Source organism: Neophocaena asiaeorientalis, unplaced genomic scaffold (genome assembly GCF_003031525.2).
Source record: "Neophocaena asiaeorientalis asiaeorientalis breed wild unplaced genomic scaffold, Neophocaena_asiaeorientalis_V1.1 scaffold99, whole genome shotgun sequence".
Lineage (NCBI taxonomy): Eukaryota > Metazoa > Chordata > Mammalia > Artiodactyla > Phocoenidae > Neophocaena > Neophocaena asiaeorientalis.
The window spans coordinates 1,433,587-1,447,023 of NW_020173022.1; the positions used below are offsets into that span (position 1 = coordinate 1,433,587).

Here is a 13,437-nt window from a genome sequence, read left to right on the forward strand (position 1 = left end):
GTAGAAACAGAGTAGTAATCATGGAGAAAACTGCCACAGAGTCAAGATTTCTCCCCTGGCTGGGTAATTCAACTGAAAAATGTATAATACAATTGGATTTCCAACTAGCATCAAGTTCTATACCTGTGTTGAATTCACCATCAAAATATTTCCAACCTCCCTTGCTCTAGGCCAGGCTCTAGTTTTGGACAGTGACTATTTTTAGCACCCACTCCTATCACACCCAAGTTTTATTATGACCCTCCTAAGTAGATACCAACACTCTGGATTAGTATCTCTAAAACACGTCTCCAGTTGGTTTAAGTCTTCTATGAAAAAGTGTTCTGTAAGTTAAAAATATTTAGGAAAATCTGGGTTAGCTGAATTTTACTGCAGTTCTTCTCAGAGCCCTTAATATGGTGATATACACTGTGATTTAATAAAACACAAAATTTCCCAAACTTACTGGAAATGGACCCCAGTCTTCCTTTTTCACAGAATAACTTTCAAAAGTAGTATTTGGTATCATCTCACACCAGTCAGACTGGCCATTATCAAAAAATCTACAAACAGGGCTTCCCTGGTGGCGCAGTGGTTGGGAGTCTGCCTGCTGATGCAGGGGACACGGGTTCATGACCCGGTCCGGGAGGATTCCCACATGCCGCGGAGTGGCTGGGCCCGTGAGCCATGGCCACTGAGCCTGCACGTCCGGAGCCTGTGCTCCGCAACGGGAGAGGCCACAGCAGTGAGAGGCCCGCGTACAGCAAAAAAAAAAAAAAAAAAATCTACAAACAGTAAATGCAGGAGAGGGTGTGGAGAAAGAGGAACACTTTTGCACTGTTGCTGGGAATGTAAATTGATACAGCCACTATGGAGGATAGTATGGAGGTTCCTTAAAACACTGAAAAGAGAATTACCATATGACCCAGCAATCCCACTACTGGGTATATGCCCTGAGAAAACCATAATTCAAAAAAGGGTCATGTACCACAAAGTTCATTGCAGCTCTATTTACAATAGCCAGGACATGGAAGCAACCTAAGTGTCCATCGACAGATGAATGGATAAAGAAGATGTGGCACATATATACAATGGAATATTACTCAACCATAAAAAGAAATGAAACTGAGTTATCTGTAGTGAGGTGGATGGACCTAGACTCTGTCATACAGAGTGATGTAAGTCAGAAAGAGAAAAACAAATACTGTATGCTAACACATACACAGGAGTGTAAAAAAAAATAGTTATGAAGAACTTAGGGACAGGACAGGAATAAAGACACAGATGTGGAGAATGGACTTGAGGACATGGGAAGGGGGAGGGATAAGCTGGGATGAAGTGAGAGAGTTTTATTGTTTCATAAGGTCCCATTTGTTTATTTTTGTTTTTATTTCCATTTCTCTAGGAGGTGGGTCAAAAAGGATCTTGCTGTGATTTATGTCATAGAGTGTTCTGCCTATGCTTTCCTTTAAGAGTTTTATAGTGTCTGGCCTTACATTTAGGTCTTTAATCCATTCTGAGTTTATTTTTTTGTATGGTGTTAGGGAGTGTTTTAATTTCATTCTTTTACATGTTCTAATTTCATTCTTTTACATGTAGCTGTCCACTGTAGTGTAGTTTTCCCAGCACCACTTATTGAAGAGGCCATCTTTTCTCCATTGTATATTCATGCCTCCTTTATCAAAGATAAGATGACCATATGTGTGGGGGTTTATCTCTGGGCTTTCTATCCTGTTCTCTTGATCTATATTTCTGTTTTTGTGCCAGTACCATACTGTCTTGATTACTGTAGCTTTGTAGTATAGTCTGAAGTCAGGGAGCCTGATTCCTCCAGCTCTGTTTTTCTTTCTCAAGATTGCTTTGGCTATTTGGGGTCTTTTGTGTTTTCATACAAATTGAGAAATTTTTTGTTCTAGTTCTGTGAAAAATGCTATTGGTAGTTTGATAGGGATAGCACTGAATCTGCAGATTGCTTTGGGTAGTAGAGTCATTTTCACAATGTTGATTCTTCCAATCCAAGAACATGGTGTATCTCTCCATCTGTTTGTATCTTCTTTAATTTCTTTCATCTTATAGTTTTCTGCATACAGGTTTTTTGTCTCCTTAGGTAGGTTTATTCCTAGGTATTTTATTCTTTTTGTTGCAATGGTAAATGGGAGTGTTTCCTTAATTCCTCTTTCAAATTTTTCATCATTAGTGTATAGGAATGCAAGAGATTTCTGTGCATTAATTTTGTATCCTGCTACTTTACCAAATTCATTGATTAGCTCTAGTAGTTTTCTGGTAACATCTTTAGGATTCTCTATGTATAATATCATGCCATCTGCAAACGGTGACAGTTTTACTTCTTCTTTTTCAATTTGGATTCCTTTTATTTCTTTCTCGTCTCTGATTGCTGTGGCTAAAACTTCCAAAACTATGTTGAATAATAGTGGTGAGAGTGGGCAACCTTATCTTGTTCCTGATCTTAGTGGAAATGGTATCAGTTTTTCACCATTGAGAAGGAGAACATGGCTATCCTTGTTGCTGTGTGGTCTGGGGTTTAGAAAGGAAATAACCTAGAGACTATCAATAGGGAACTGTAAGTGCATTAGAGAATATCTGACAGCCTAGCACACTGTTTAAAAGCTTAGGCCTTGACATCTGGCAGATCTGAGTTTGAATCTTCACTCTGTTATCACTAAGCTTTGGGATTGTGAGTGGATTACTTAACTTCTCCTAGCCTCCATTTTCTCATCTATAAAGTATAGATAATAATTCTACTTAATTTATAATATTGTTATTCATAAATGGTTAATGCCCTTGAGTCCTTAGCTACTTGTATGGCTGAGGCAGGGCATACTAGACCTTAACTGCTCTTCTTTCCAAACACAGATCTAGATCACATTTCCCAGATGCACCCTATTCTTCCCCTCTGTCCTTGCTTCTAGATTGGGACCAGATAACTGGTTCTTACAAGTGAAATGTGACCAAAGAAAAAAATTTCAGTTCCAGATCAAAGTAATTAAGAGTAGGTGTGCTTTTTTGTGTTGTTTCATTTCCTTTCTGAAGCTGGAAGAAAAGGACTCCCAGGCTGTAAGGGTTAGTTTTGCTCAAAGGTACAAGCATACTAGATTCCCGAGTCACATTTTGGAGAAGAGCCCTTAAGAAAAACAATTTGCTAGGCACTTCTGCACTGACTTTTGTGTGAGTGAATGGTAAACTTTTTTTTTTCTGGTGTTATGGCAGTGAGAGTTTTGTTTGCTTGTTATAGCAGTTAGTCCAATTTGAGTTATGGAATTATAGGTTACCATCATTGGTCTACATATGACCTTCTTTTATACAATTAATTAAGTTGTGTAATGTTCCACTAGTAACCTACCTCCAACTTAACATTTCAGATAACTTGAGCATTTCAAATATCTCCTATCTATGTGTTCCTTCCTTTTGATATTCTCTAAGTATACATCTAGGAGTGGAATTCCTGGAGCTTCAGGATATTCAAATGTGTAGCTTTACACAATGATGCCAAACTGCTATTCAAAGTGTTGTACCAATTTCTAATGCCATGAGTAATTCATGTTGTTCCATATCCCTGCCATCACAGTAGTACTATTAGACTTAATTTGGCCATTTGAATGGGAATAAAGTGGGGTCACACGTGGTTTGATTTATATTTTCATGATCACCAGTGAGCTTAAGCCAAGACACTTCTGAAGAAAAAGATTAAGGAAAGGGGGTTTTCCCTACTAGAAATTAAGGTTAAATTATAAGCCTATAGTAATTAAATAGTAATAGAATGGTATGAGTCAAGGATAGACAGATTTACCAACGCAACAGAGAATTTGAAAGAGGTGCACATGTATGTGGAACTTTAATATGTGACAGGTAGCATGGGTAAAGGAAAAACTATTCAAAACCAGAGCTAGAAAATTCAGTTATCTAAAGAGGAAAAAAATGCATTTGGATCTCTATCTCACACTACAGACAGAAATAACCACTAGAAATGTTAAAAATTTAAGTGTCAAATACATGACTTTAAAACTTTCTGTGGAGTAAGTTTTGTTGACTTTGGGGAAGAAAATAATTTATTAAAGCACAAATGTACTAACCATAGAATAAAATATAGATAAATTTGATTACATTGGTATTAATATTTTTTTGCCCATCAGAGACATCATAAAGGAAGTGAAAAGATAAGCTACCAACTGAGAGAAAATATTTGCAACACGTATAAAAGACAAAGAATTAGTATGGAAATACATAAAGAAATCATACACATCAATAAGAAAATAACTTATCCAATAGAAAAATGGAATATTATGCAAACATTCATTCTACAGAAGAAGAAATTTTTATGTGAATTACATGTTACATATGATAAAATATGAATTAATTTTCTTTTCAGATGAATCAAAATATTCAGACCATACAGTAAAAAGAAAAGAGAAAATATATTGAATTTTCTTACTTTCACCCTTCATGCTTATACTTTCTTCCCCCCCAAGAATTTTTTCCTTCAAAAAAAATTCTACCATTCCACTCTGTGGTCACACATATATAAATGGTACTGATCTTCCAGAGTACTAGTCTTTGCAGGTACAAATATTTTATGTGATCATATGACTTCTCACACACTCATACACTTATGCATTCTTATATATTTACATTTAGAATGTATATATTAATTCAGCTCCTTCTTTATGCCAGGCATTGTCCTAGACTCTGAGGAAATGAAAAAGGCAAACAACTCCAGGAAAAAGATGGATAATAAAAAAGTAAATTATTGTTATATTAGAAGGTGCTAGGTACTATGAATGAAAGTAGAGCAGCAAAGAGAAATCAAGTGATATCAGAATTGGTATGTGTGTGCACTTTTAAATTGCGTGGTCAGGAAAGCCACAATAAGAAAGCAGTATTTGAACAAAAACTTGAAGGTGGTAAGGGACTGAACCATGCTTATGTCTGAGGGAAGAAAATACCAGGCGAAGTAAACAGCAAGTGAAAAGACTTGAAGGCAGGAGCATGCTGACATGTCTGAGAAACACCAGGGAGGTCATTGTGACTGCAGTGGAGAAAGAAGTGGGGAAGAGTAGCAAGAGATGATGTCAGAGAGTAAATGGGAGATGAGAGCATAGGTCATGGAGGTACGTGTAAACCCTTGTTAAGACTGTATATATTTACAGTCTTTACATTCTAGACACATAACATTCTTTGCCACGTTGTTATGGTTTTTGACCTAAGTCTATTTTGTCTAAATATAAGTATAGCTAGCCTTGCTCCCTTTTGGTTTCCATTTTCATGGGATATCTTCTTCCATCCCTTTACTCTGAGCTGTTTTTTGTCCTTAACAATGAATTGAGTCTCTGTAGGCAGTATGTACTTGGGTCTTTTTTAAAAACCCACTTAGTCACTTTAGGCCTTTTGATTGGAGAATTTAATCCATTTACATTTAAAGTAATTATTGATAATTAAGGACTTACTAATACCATCTCAGTTGTTTTCTAGTTATTTTGTAGTCCCCTTGTTTCTTTTTTCCTCTGTTGCTGAATTTATTTGTGAATTGATGATTTTCTATAGTAATATGCTTTGATCCCTGTCTCTTTTCTTCTGTGTATATACTGTTTTTGCTTTGTGGTTATCGTGAGGCTTAAATAAACATCTGACAAATATAGCAGCCTACTATGACAACATAACGTTGTGTGCATGTAAAAACTCTATCTATTTTAATCCCCATTCCATTTTATGTTTTTGATGCCTTAATTTTCCTCTTTTTATATTGTGTATCATTAACAAATTATGGTAGCTATATTAATTTTTAATACTTTTGCCCTTTAACCTTTACTCTAGGGTCAAGTGATTAACATAGAGCAAAGCACCTAAATATATTAAACAATACTTAGAAAAAAAAAAGAGGGGCTTCCCTGGTGGCGCAGTGATTGAGAGTCCTGCTGCCGATGCAGGGGACACGGGTTCGTGTCCCGGTCCGGGAAGATCCCACATGCCGCGGAGCGGCTGGGCCCGTGAGCCATGGCCGCTGAGCCTGCGGGTCCGGAGCCTGTGCAAAAAAAAAAAAAAAAAAAAAAAGACTTTGTTGTTCACTCATGAAAATGTGCTCCATTGAAGGATTTTTGAGCAGAGAAGTAACATATTACTTACATTTTGAAATGATTACCTTTGTCAGGGTGGTAAATTGTTCAAAAGCAAATAAGGGAGGAATTAGGAAAATCAGTTAGGAGGCTGTTGCATGAATCTGTTAATCCAGATGAGAAGTGAGGGTGGCTTGGAGTTGGGTCTCTTGGGGTGATGAGAATGGTTTAGATTGTATTTTGAGGACAGAGAGACAACAGTATTTTCTGACAGATTGGGTGTGGCATGTAAGAGAAAGAGAGGAGTCAAGGATGAGAAAAATTTGTTCTAATATCTTTCAACTGATTGTCAATCAACGTCCACATTAGCAGATTATGCCCATTTTGCAATAGGTTTCTACTTTTTTGTTGGTTACTTAGTTCTTCTCCATTAGAGACTGTAGTGCATGCTTTGAACAATTGAAATGAATAATTCATTCTTAGAGTGTAAGAAATTCCATTTCAATATGCTAAGTAAAAATTCAGCCATTGGTCAGTTTGTCTATTTGACTATAAACAGGAGAGGAAGACATAGGCACAGTCTTCAGGCTTTATGTTTTTAGATGTTCATCCTTTACTTAATGTACAATATTATAATGTTTGTCTTTTGAAAAATTCATTTATTCAAAAACCATTTGGTGAGCGTCCACTATATAGCAAACTTTCTGCTAGTGCCAGAGACCCAGACAGCTCTGAGTCAAATACCTGCTCTCAAGCAGCCTGCCATCTAGTGGGAGATGCAGAAATGTAATTGAGTAGGAGAATAAAAATGAGATTAGTGGTAGAACAGTGGTGGCTAGAAAGTTCCAAGAGGTCATTGAAGATGGCACAACTTAATTGTATCTAGAGAATTCAGGAAAACTTGTAGAAAGAGGATGAGTTTACAAATAATTATGTAGGGAGCTAGATGGGCATTCCAGAAAACGGAGGCAATACATTGGGAGTAGAAGAGAGGATGGCCCATTTGGTTGACTGCACAGACATTTATTAAGGCTAGAGGTTTTGGACCATGTGCATGAGTGGTGGAAAATGAGTCTTAAAAGAAGCAGTGTTATATCTTGAACACCTTTATATATGACAATGAATGAATCCTGTAGGCAATGGGAATTAGCAAAGAGGTTCTCAGCAGGAAAACAATCTGATTAGATCAAGACTTTAGAATGATTACTCTGGCAATGCTGTGGAAAATAGATTGGAAACAGAGGAGACCCAAACCTGGGGAATCAGTTGGTATACTGTAGTAGTCCTAACAAGGAGTGATGGGGTCTTGCCTTGAGCATTGTGGAGAGAGAGGAGAAGACATACAGAAGAGCTACTTTGAAGGTATACTTAGTCCAGCTTGGTTGAAAACAACATATGGGTGGCTAGCAATGAGTCTAAGATGACCCAAGTAATCTGTATTTGGAAATTGAATAGTAGATAACACATTATTCGATGTCAAAGAGTAATAGGAGGAGAAGCATTTTGAGTAGAAAGATGTGTTCAAAGTTTAAGAACTGACAGTGTAGCCACGTGGAGATAACTAAAAAGCTATTTGAATTTCTGAGTAAAATCTGGGTGGAAAATTAAATGCCATTAATGAAAAGCATCTTAGAGGTTAACCTATAATTTCTATAGAAATATAGGAATTAGTTTTCATATCCTTAATAACAATGGCAAAAACTTTTAGCTATACATATATTTAATCAGAATGTTATTTTCATATCCCTGAATGGTAATGACAAAACCTTTTAGCTACACACATAATTAATAAATGCATTTTATAGATACTTATGTTAAATAAAACAAGACAAAAACCAAGAACAACAAATTGAGTGCCAGATAGGTTCTATTGTAGCCGATACACTGAAACCCTGCTGGAAGAATTGCAAATGGAAATTACATTTTGGGAAGTATATATGTCAATATGTAGCAAGAGTTATAAAGATGATCATATGATTTTGCCTAGTAATCCTACGTCTGGTGATTAAAAGCAAAAGATTCAGTGTAATTAATCAAAATTTACCTTACAGATGTGGTTTATATAACAATAAGTTATAAGGGGCTGGTTTAAGTGCCTGTGCATGTGTTTATTTAGAGTAGAAGCATGAAGACTATGAAGAAACATGGCAGCATATATACATAGATGTAAAAATAGTCTTAATAATTGTCTCAACTCTGCAAACATATATATACCGATAGGTACTCATTGAAGAAAAATAAAAATGAAAACAGTCAGAATGGTAAGATTATAGATAATTTCCTTTTTCTTTTTTCCAAAATAAAGTTTTTCTGAGGACAACTTTTCAAAATCTTTTAAAAAGGTATGTATTAAGTTAAAATAAGGCAAACCTGTGCATATAGACAGGCTCCAATCATCATTATTGAAATGTTTCTTGGGTATGTGGGGAGGCTGGTGTAAAGAAAGGCGATCACTTGAATGAGGGCAGAGGAGAGAAATAAGAAGATTAAGGCAGAGGAGTGAGGAACTCAGGGAAGCAACAGCATCCCTTCACCTCCCTAAGGTATCACTGGGCTTAGGATCCACAGTGGTGGAAGCCTCACGTCACAGCTGATGTTACATGAGGCAGGTGGGGGAGATGGACCACAGGGACCACTCCACCTTGTTTCCTTTACACTGTCCCTGTGCTGGGCCATGACACTGGCATGTGTGCAGTGGAAGGTTTTAATTTAGACTGGTGGCAGGAGATGAGACAACTATGTTTCTTCTGTGCACGTATTTGGTTTCACGGACACATTAACCACAGGAGGAGGAGAAAAGGCCACAAGGTGTTGGGTTAGTATGAGTGGGGACAAAGGAACTTTTTTTTTCAACCAAAGAAAGCATCAGTATTGCAAAGACTTTCCGTGATTCCACACCCACCTCGAAAGCGCCCTCTCACCACAGGAAGTGCGCTGATCATTGGAGGAATAAAAGAGACTGAAAGGATCAGTTCCTCAGCCTCTCGCTGCACAGCTCATCAGGACCTCAGCCATGAGACTTCTCATCCTGGCCTTCCTCGGGATCTGCTGTCTCGCTGCATACACTGTGGAAGGTAAGTCAAAAGCTTATTTATGAGATAAGGAGCATCTATGTATGCAGGCAGTGGCCACACATTTTCGTTTTGACTCAAGCTTTGACTGCAGTAAACTTTCGCCCAGCTTAGCCTCAGACTTCCCTAGTGAAAACGGGAATAATTTGACTCTAGGAGACTCTGTAGATTTCGAAGATAGAACTTGGTCACAATCTGGTCTCCTATTTTTCACAATTGGGTGATTTGGGGTAAATTTCTTCGCCTGTCTGTGCCTATGCTTACTTATCTATAAGAAGAATGTTATAACCGATACCCTTACCAGGGATTAAAATGCAATAAATCTTATAATCACTTATCAGGTTTCCACACAAGTCCTAACTTCTTGATTAATGTTCGCTGTGGAATGGTGATGACGACTTTGAAGGTTTTGCCTATTTAGTATTGATCTTGAAAATTCTCCAGATTTTGACATTTCGTAATGCAGGAATGAGCTAGAGGGTGTATGTTCTGAAGGAAATCAATGTTTTCTATGAAAACAAAAATGACTGGTAGCTCATACCTTCATACCCAGGAAATCAATATTACATTTAAGTGTGTAGGAGAGTCTATTATTACTTCTATGAATGTTGTTCCCACTGATGATCAATTTCTTGAGTTTATAAGAGACCATAAGTGCTAACAAATATCAATGTCTTATATACAGTCAAATAAACCTACAAGACATACCCAGATGAGACTTAACTACACTGAGACTTACCTGAGCATTCTACACATATTTCTTAAAGGATCATTTTTTCCCAGCTGGTTGGAGTGTATTTCTCCTTGTGGCTCTGGCAACAAGAGAGAATATCCTTTGGGTATAATTAATGTTTCAGTTAACTGTCCTTTCAACCTCCTAATCCGTAGACTTATTACTTAGACTAGAATATCTGAACCTGATCGTGGATGCCAAGGGTGTCCGTAAATAGAGATGGCAATGTCTGGAACTCCCTGAAATTGTGCCCCAAATAAAAAAATATTGATGAAACAGAAAGTTTAGGCCAAACGTTGTCTTAACCATGGCTGGCTGGCATTTTTCTGAGACAATATTCTACCATTTGGTGGAAACCCATGTATGGGTAGGGGAAAGAAGACTAAGGAAGACTGTAGACACTTGGGTATTTCCCTCTTTCATTGGGTTCAGAGATAGTTCAGCATCAGAAATAAATTGGCAAAAAATAAAAAATAAGTAAATAAATAAATAGGCAAATGTAGAGGGTTAAGAATGTACAGGCTGGATATTGTGTGATGGAGAGAAGGAGAGATGAAGAGCAATATTAGTGAATACCTTCTGCTCAGTTTCATGTTTATAGAAAGACTTCTGATATCAGCAACACTGTAGCTCAAACTTTGTCATCATCAGCTATTATTTTAGATGCTTTTTTGCTGAATATTTCTCTAAGAAATAGTCTCTGAGAATATTTGCTTCCTTGAGAAGCAAATACCAGTCTCTTCAACTTAGGAGGAAATCAGCACTTAGAAACCCTTTTTAGATTTTAGAAAACCCTTACTATTATTCACTCTTCCAAGTAATTCTCCCTTCTCTAATGTAAGATGTTCTCTACACTTAAAAAGTTTAATCCCCTGGACCATTTCTATTGAGGAGGAGTACTTTATGAACTACTTCTTTCACATATTTTACATTTTACCATTTAAAATGAGAATGCCTTTATTTATTCAGTCAAAAATGAGCTACCTCTCCCATATTTAGTGTTGCTTTCCCAAATTATTCTTTATCATGTCACTCTTTGTTGTTTTATTTATAGCATTCAAACATTTATAGTATTAGAAATTATATTTTATTTTTATTTACATGGTTTTCTTTCCTAGGTGTGGGGAGTGAAGTTCTAGAAAAGACCATCTGTGTGAGTCTGACTACCCAGCGACTGCCAATTAAAAACATCAAGACCTACACCATCAAGGAGGGCCCCATGAAAGCAGTGATGTGAGTTTCTCTCTCCCAAATATGAGCTTGATGGAACACAGTATATAGAAATGCTGCCCTCCTCAGGAAAAATGTCAACAAGGAGGAAAACCTCAACGTAGCCAATAGTCTGTCTGTTTTTCCATATGAACCATGTCTTTACAGAGCCCCAAACAATGTTTATGACAAAAAATTGGCAACCGAGTGAAGACTATCACCCTCCTTTCTGCTTTATCTTAGCAGAAGAATCTAACTGGGAACCAGATGAATAATATGTTCAGTCCCGAGGGTTAGGTTTAGAGCTGGCTGTTTCAGATCAGGATTTGACCACAGAGACACACTGGTGTGGGATGCCTCCCTTCCCATCCTTCCCCTTCCCTGCCTTTCTCTGCCCTTATGGTGAGCTGGAGTAGAGTGCCATATTTTATCAGTTGCCATATCTCGAGGAATAGTGTCAACAACTAGCCTACATGGTACCGTTCTCTTTCTAGGATCTCATCTTCAGAACAGCAACTCTTCCCAACACACAATTGCAACTTTACCTCCCAAAATATGATAAAGAAATTATGTTTTGTCCAGCAAATAAGATGAGTGTGTTTAAATTTGAAAAAGAAGATGATATGTAATAATTGGACTAGATGACCTCAAATGTCCAGTTTAATTACATCACCTGGTAGCAATGATGAGAAAAGGAGCCTGCAATTTATGCTGAACCAGGGATCTGGGTATTACCTGGAGCTATTTCTCAGTTATGGGAAAATAGATTGCAGAGGAAAGATTTTCATTTATGTTCTCCTGAATCTGAAAGACTGTTTTGTCCAGTCATTTCTGCACAAGATCTCTTATATATGATCTGATCTTAACTTCTGGTCCCAAGACTTTGAGGATGTGACTAACTTTGTCTATTTTTTCTTTGCATTGCAGATTTATTACCAGACGTGGCCTTAAAGTCTGTGCTGATCCACAAGTTGAATGGGTGAACAAAGCAGTCCGAACAATAAAGTCCACCAGGAGAAATGTGAGCCAGACCAAGCCTACAGGAGCCCAGCAATCCAGCAATCCAGCTGTGACCCTGAGTGGGTAGTGACCCTCTGGCATCTTGTCCCCTCACTAGCCAGGCAGCTCATTTCCCTTTAAAGCTCATGGACTAATTACATTATATTCACCTTTTATAAAGTGCTGCATGAGTCAAATTATTGTTTTTATATTTTTATGTCTTTCATATTCATTTAGATGCTCTAATTAATACATATTTGTTATTAAGAACAGTCCCAAAGTTTATTCATTACCTATTGGGAAAAGTAATTCATCATTTGTGTTCCATTTCTGTCTTAACTGGACCTCCTTTTGTTGATAGCCATGATGGGAGAGATTTTGGTCAGTGTTTATTAGAGATGAAAGCTATATTCCTCATTTTTAGGTTCTAGTGCAAAATGGTTCTCTACACATGAGTTATAGGTGACAACTGTGACAATGACAATTTAAAATCTATTTCAACCTGTCTTCATAATGGAGTTCTATTTTTATGGAATAAAGGAGAAAATGATCCAACCACTATTGGGGGTCCCATTCTGAGGGTTCACTACTCAAAAAGTAGCTTCATTCAAGTTTGATCTGGAGCAAATTCTCATACCTCTGTGTCTCATTTGATCTCCTTAAAAGAAAGAAAAAAAAATACAACTTCCGAGTTCTTTCATTTGCCAAAGTAGCAAAGATTAGACTTTTGATGGAAAGATACTTTATTCAAACAAAAATCAATTCTCCTCAAATTGGGCAATGATCTCACTGCCTTTCTGTGATTTCCATAACTGTCACTACTCTAGTTATCATACAAGTCATGCTTTTTTGTTTTGCCAGTAAGATTTTAACATTCCAAACACTGTCACCTGGAACATTTTTTGAATGTGATCACAATTTGTAGTAACGTTTTAATTAACATTACTTCACCTGGTCACTTAGCACCCCAGACTCATGCCCCCCTGTTGTTATTAAGTTGCTAATTTGATTCATGTGTATGACTCTACTATCCAAGTAGCTGATGATGTATACATCCACTTCTATGTGATTTTAAATAGTTAAGAGATGATCAAACCTAGATAGTTTCAAGGGAAGAGAAAGGACTGTTTTACTAGTCCTAAGGGGAGAGTCAGCAATGTCAAGTATTTTCAGAGGGTAACTGAGGGCAGCTTGTTGGAATCAGCTTACTTCTAGTCATCCAACTAGTGAACCAGAGAGGAAATGATTAACACAGTGCCTCCTAGCAAAGGGTGGTGTCATCTGTCCTTTCTCATTGATGTTTGCCTATAATAATGTTCAAAGCTGGTCTTAAATGAAACACTAAGAAGAAAATACTTGTTTTATGAGGGGTGAAACC

At 37.2% G+C, this 13,437-nt stretch overlaps 1 protein-coding gene across 1 annotated transcript in view; it reads left to right on the forward strand.

The window, feature by feature from the left end:
• The window catches only part of LOC112398031 (lymphotactin-like), a 36,575-nt gene extending 24,246 nt beyond the window's left edge, over positions 1-12,329 (forward strand). Inside the window, exons 2-4 of the mRNA XM_024742397.1 lie at positions 8,974-9,121; positions 10,970-11,084; positions 11,988-12,329. Coding sequence (XP_024598165.1) covers positions 9,061-9,121; positions 10,970-11,084; positions 11,988-12,147 — 336 coding nt within the window. The 5' untranslated portion in view covers positions 8,974-9,060 and the 3' untranslated portion in view covers positions 12,148-12,329. The remainder of the gene's footprint in view (positions 1-8,973; positions 9,122-10,969; positions 11,085-11,987) is intronic.
• Positions 12,330-13,437: the final 1,108 nt, after the last annotated feature.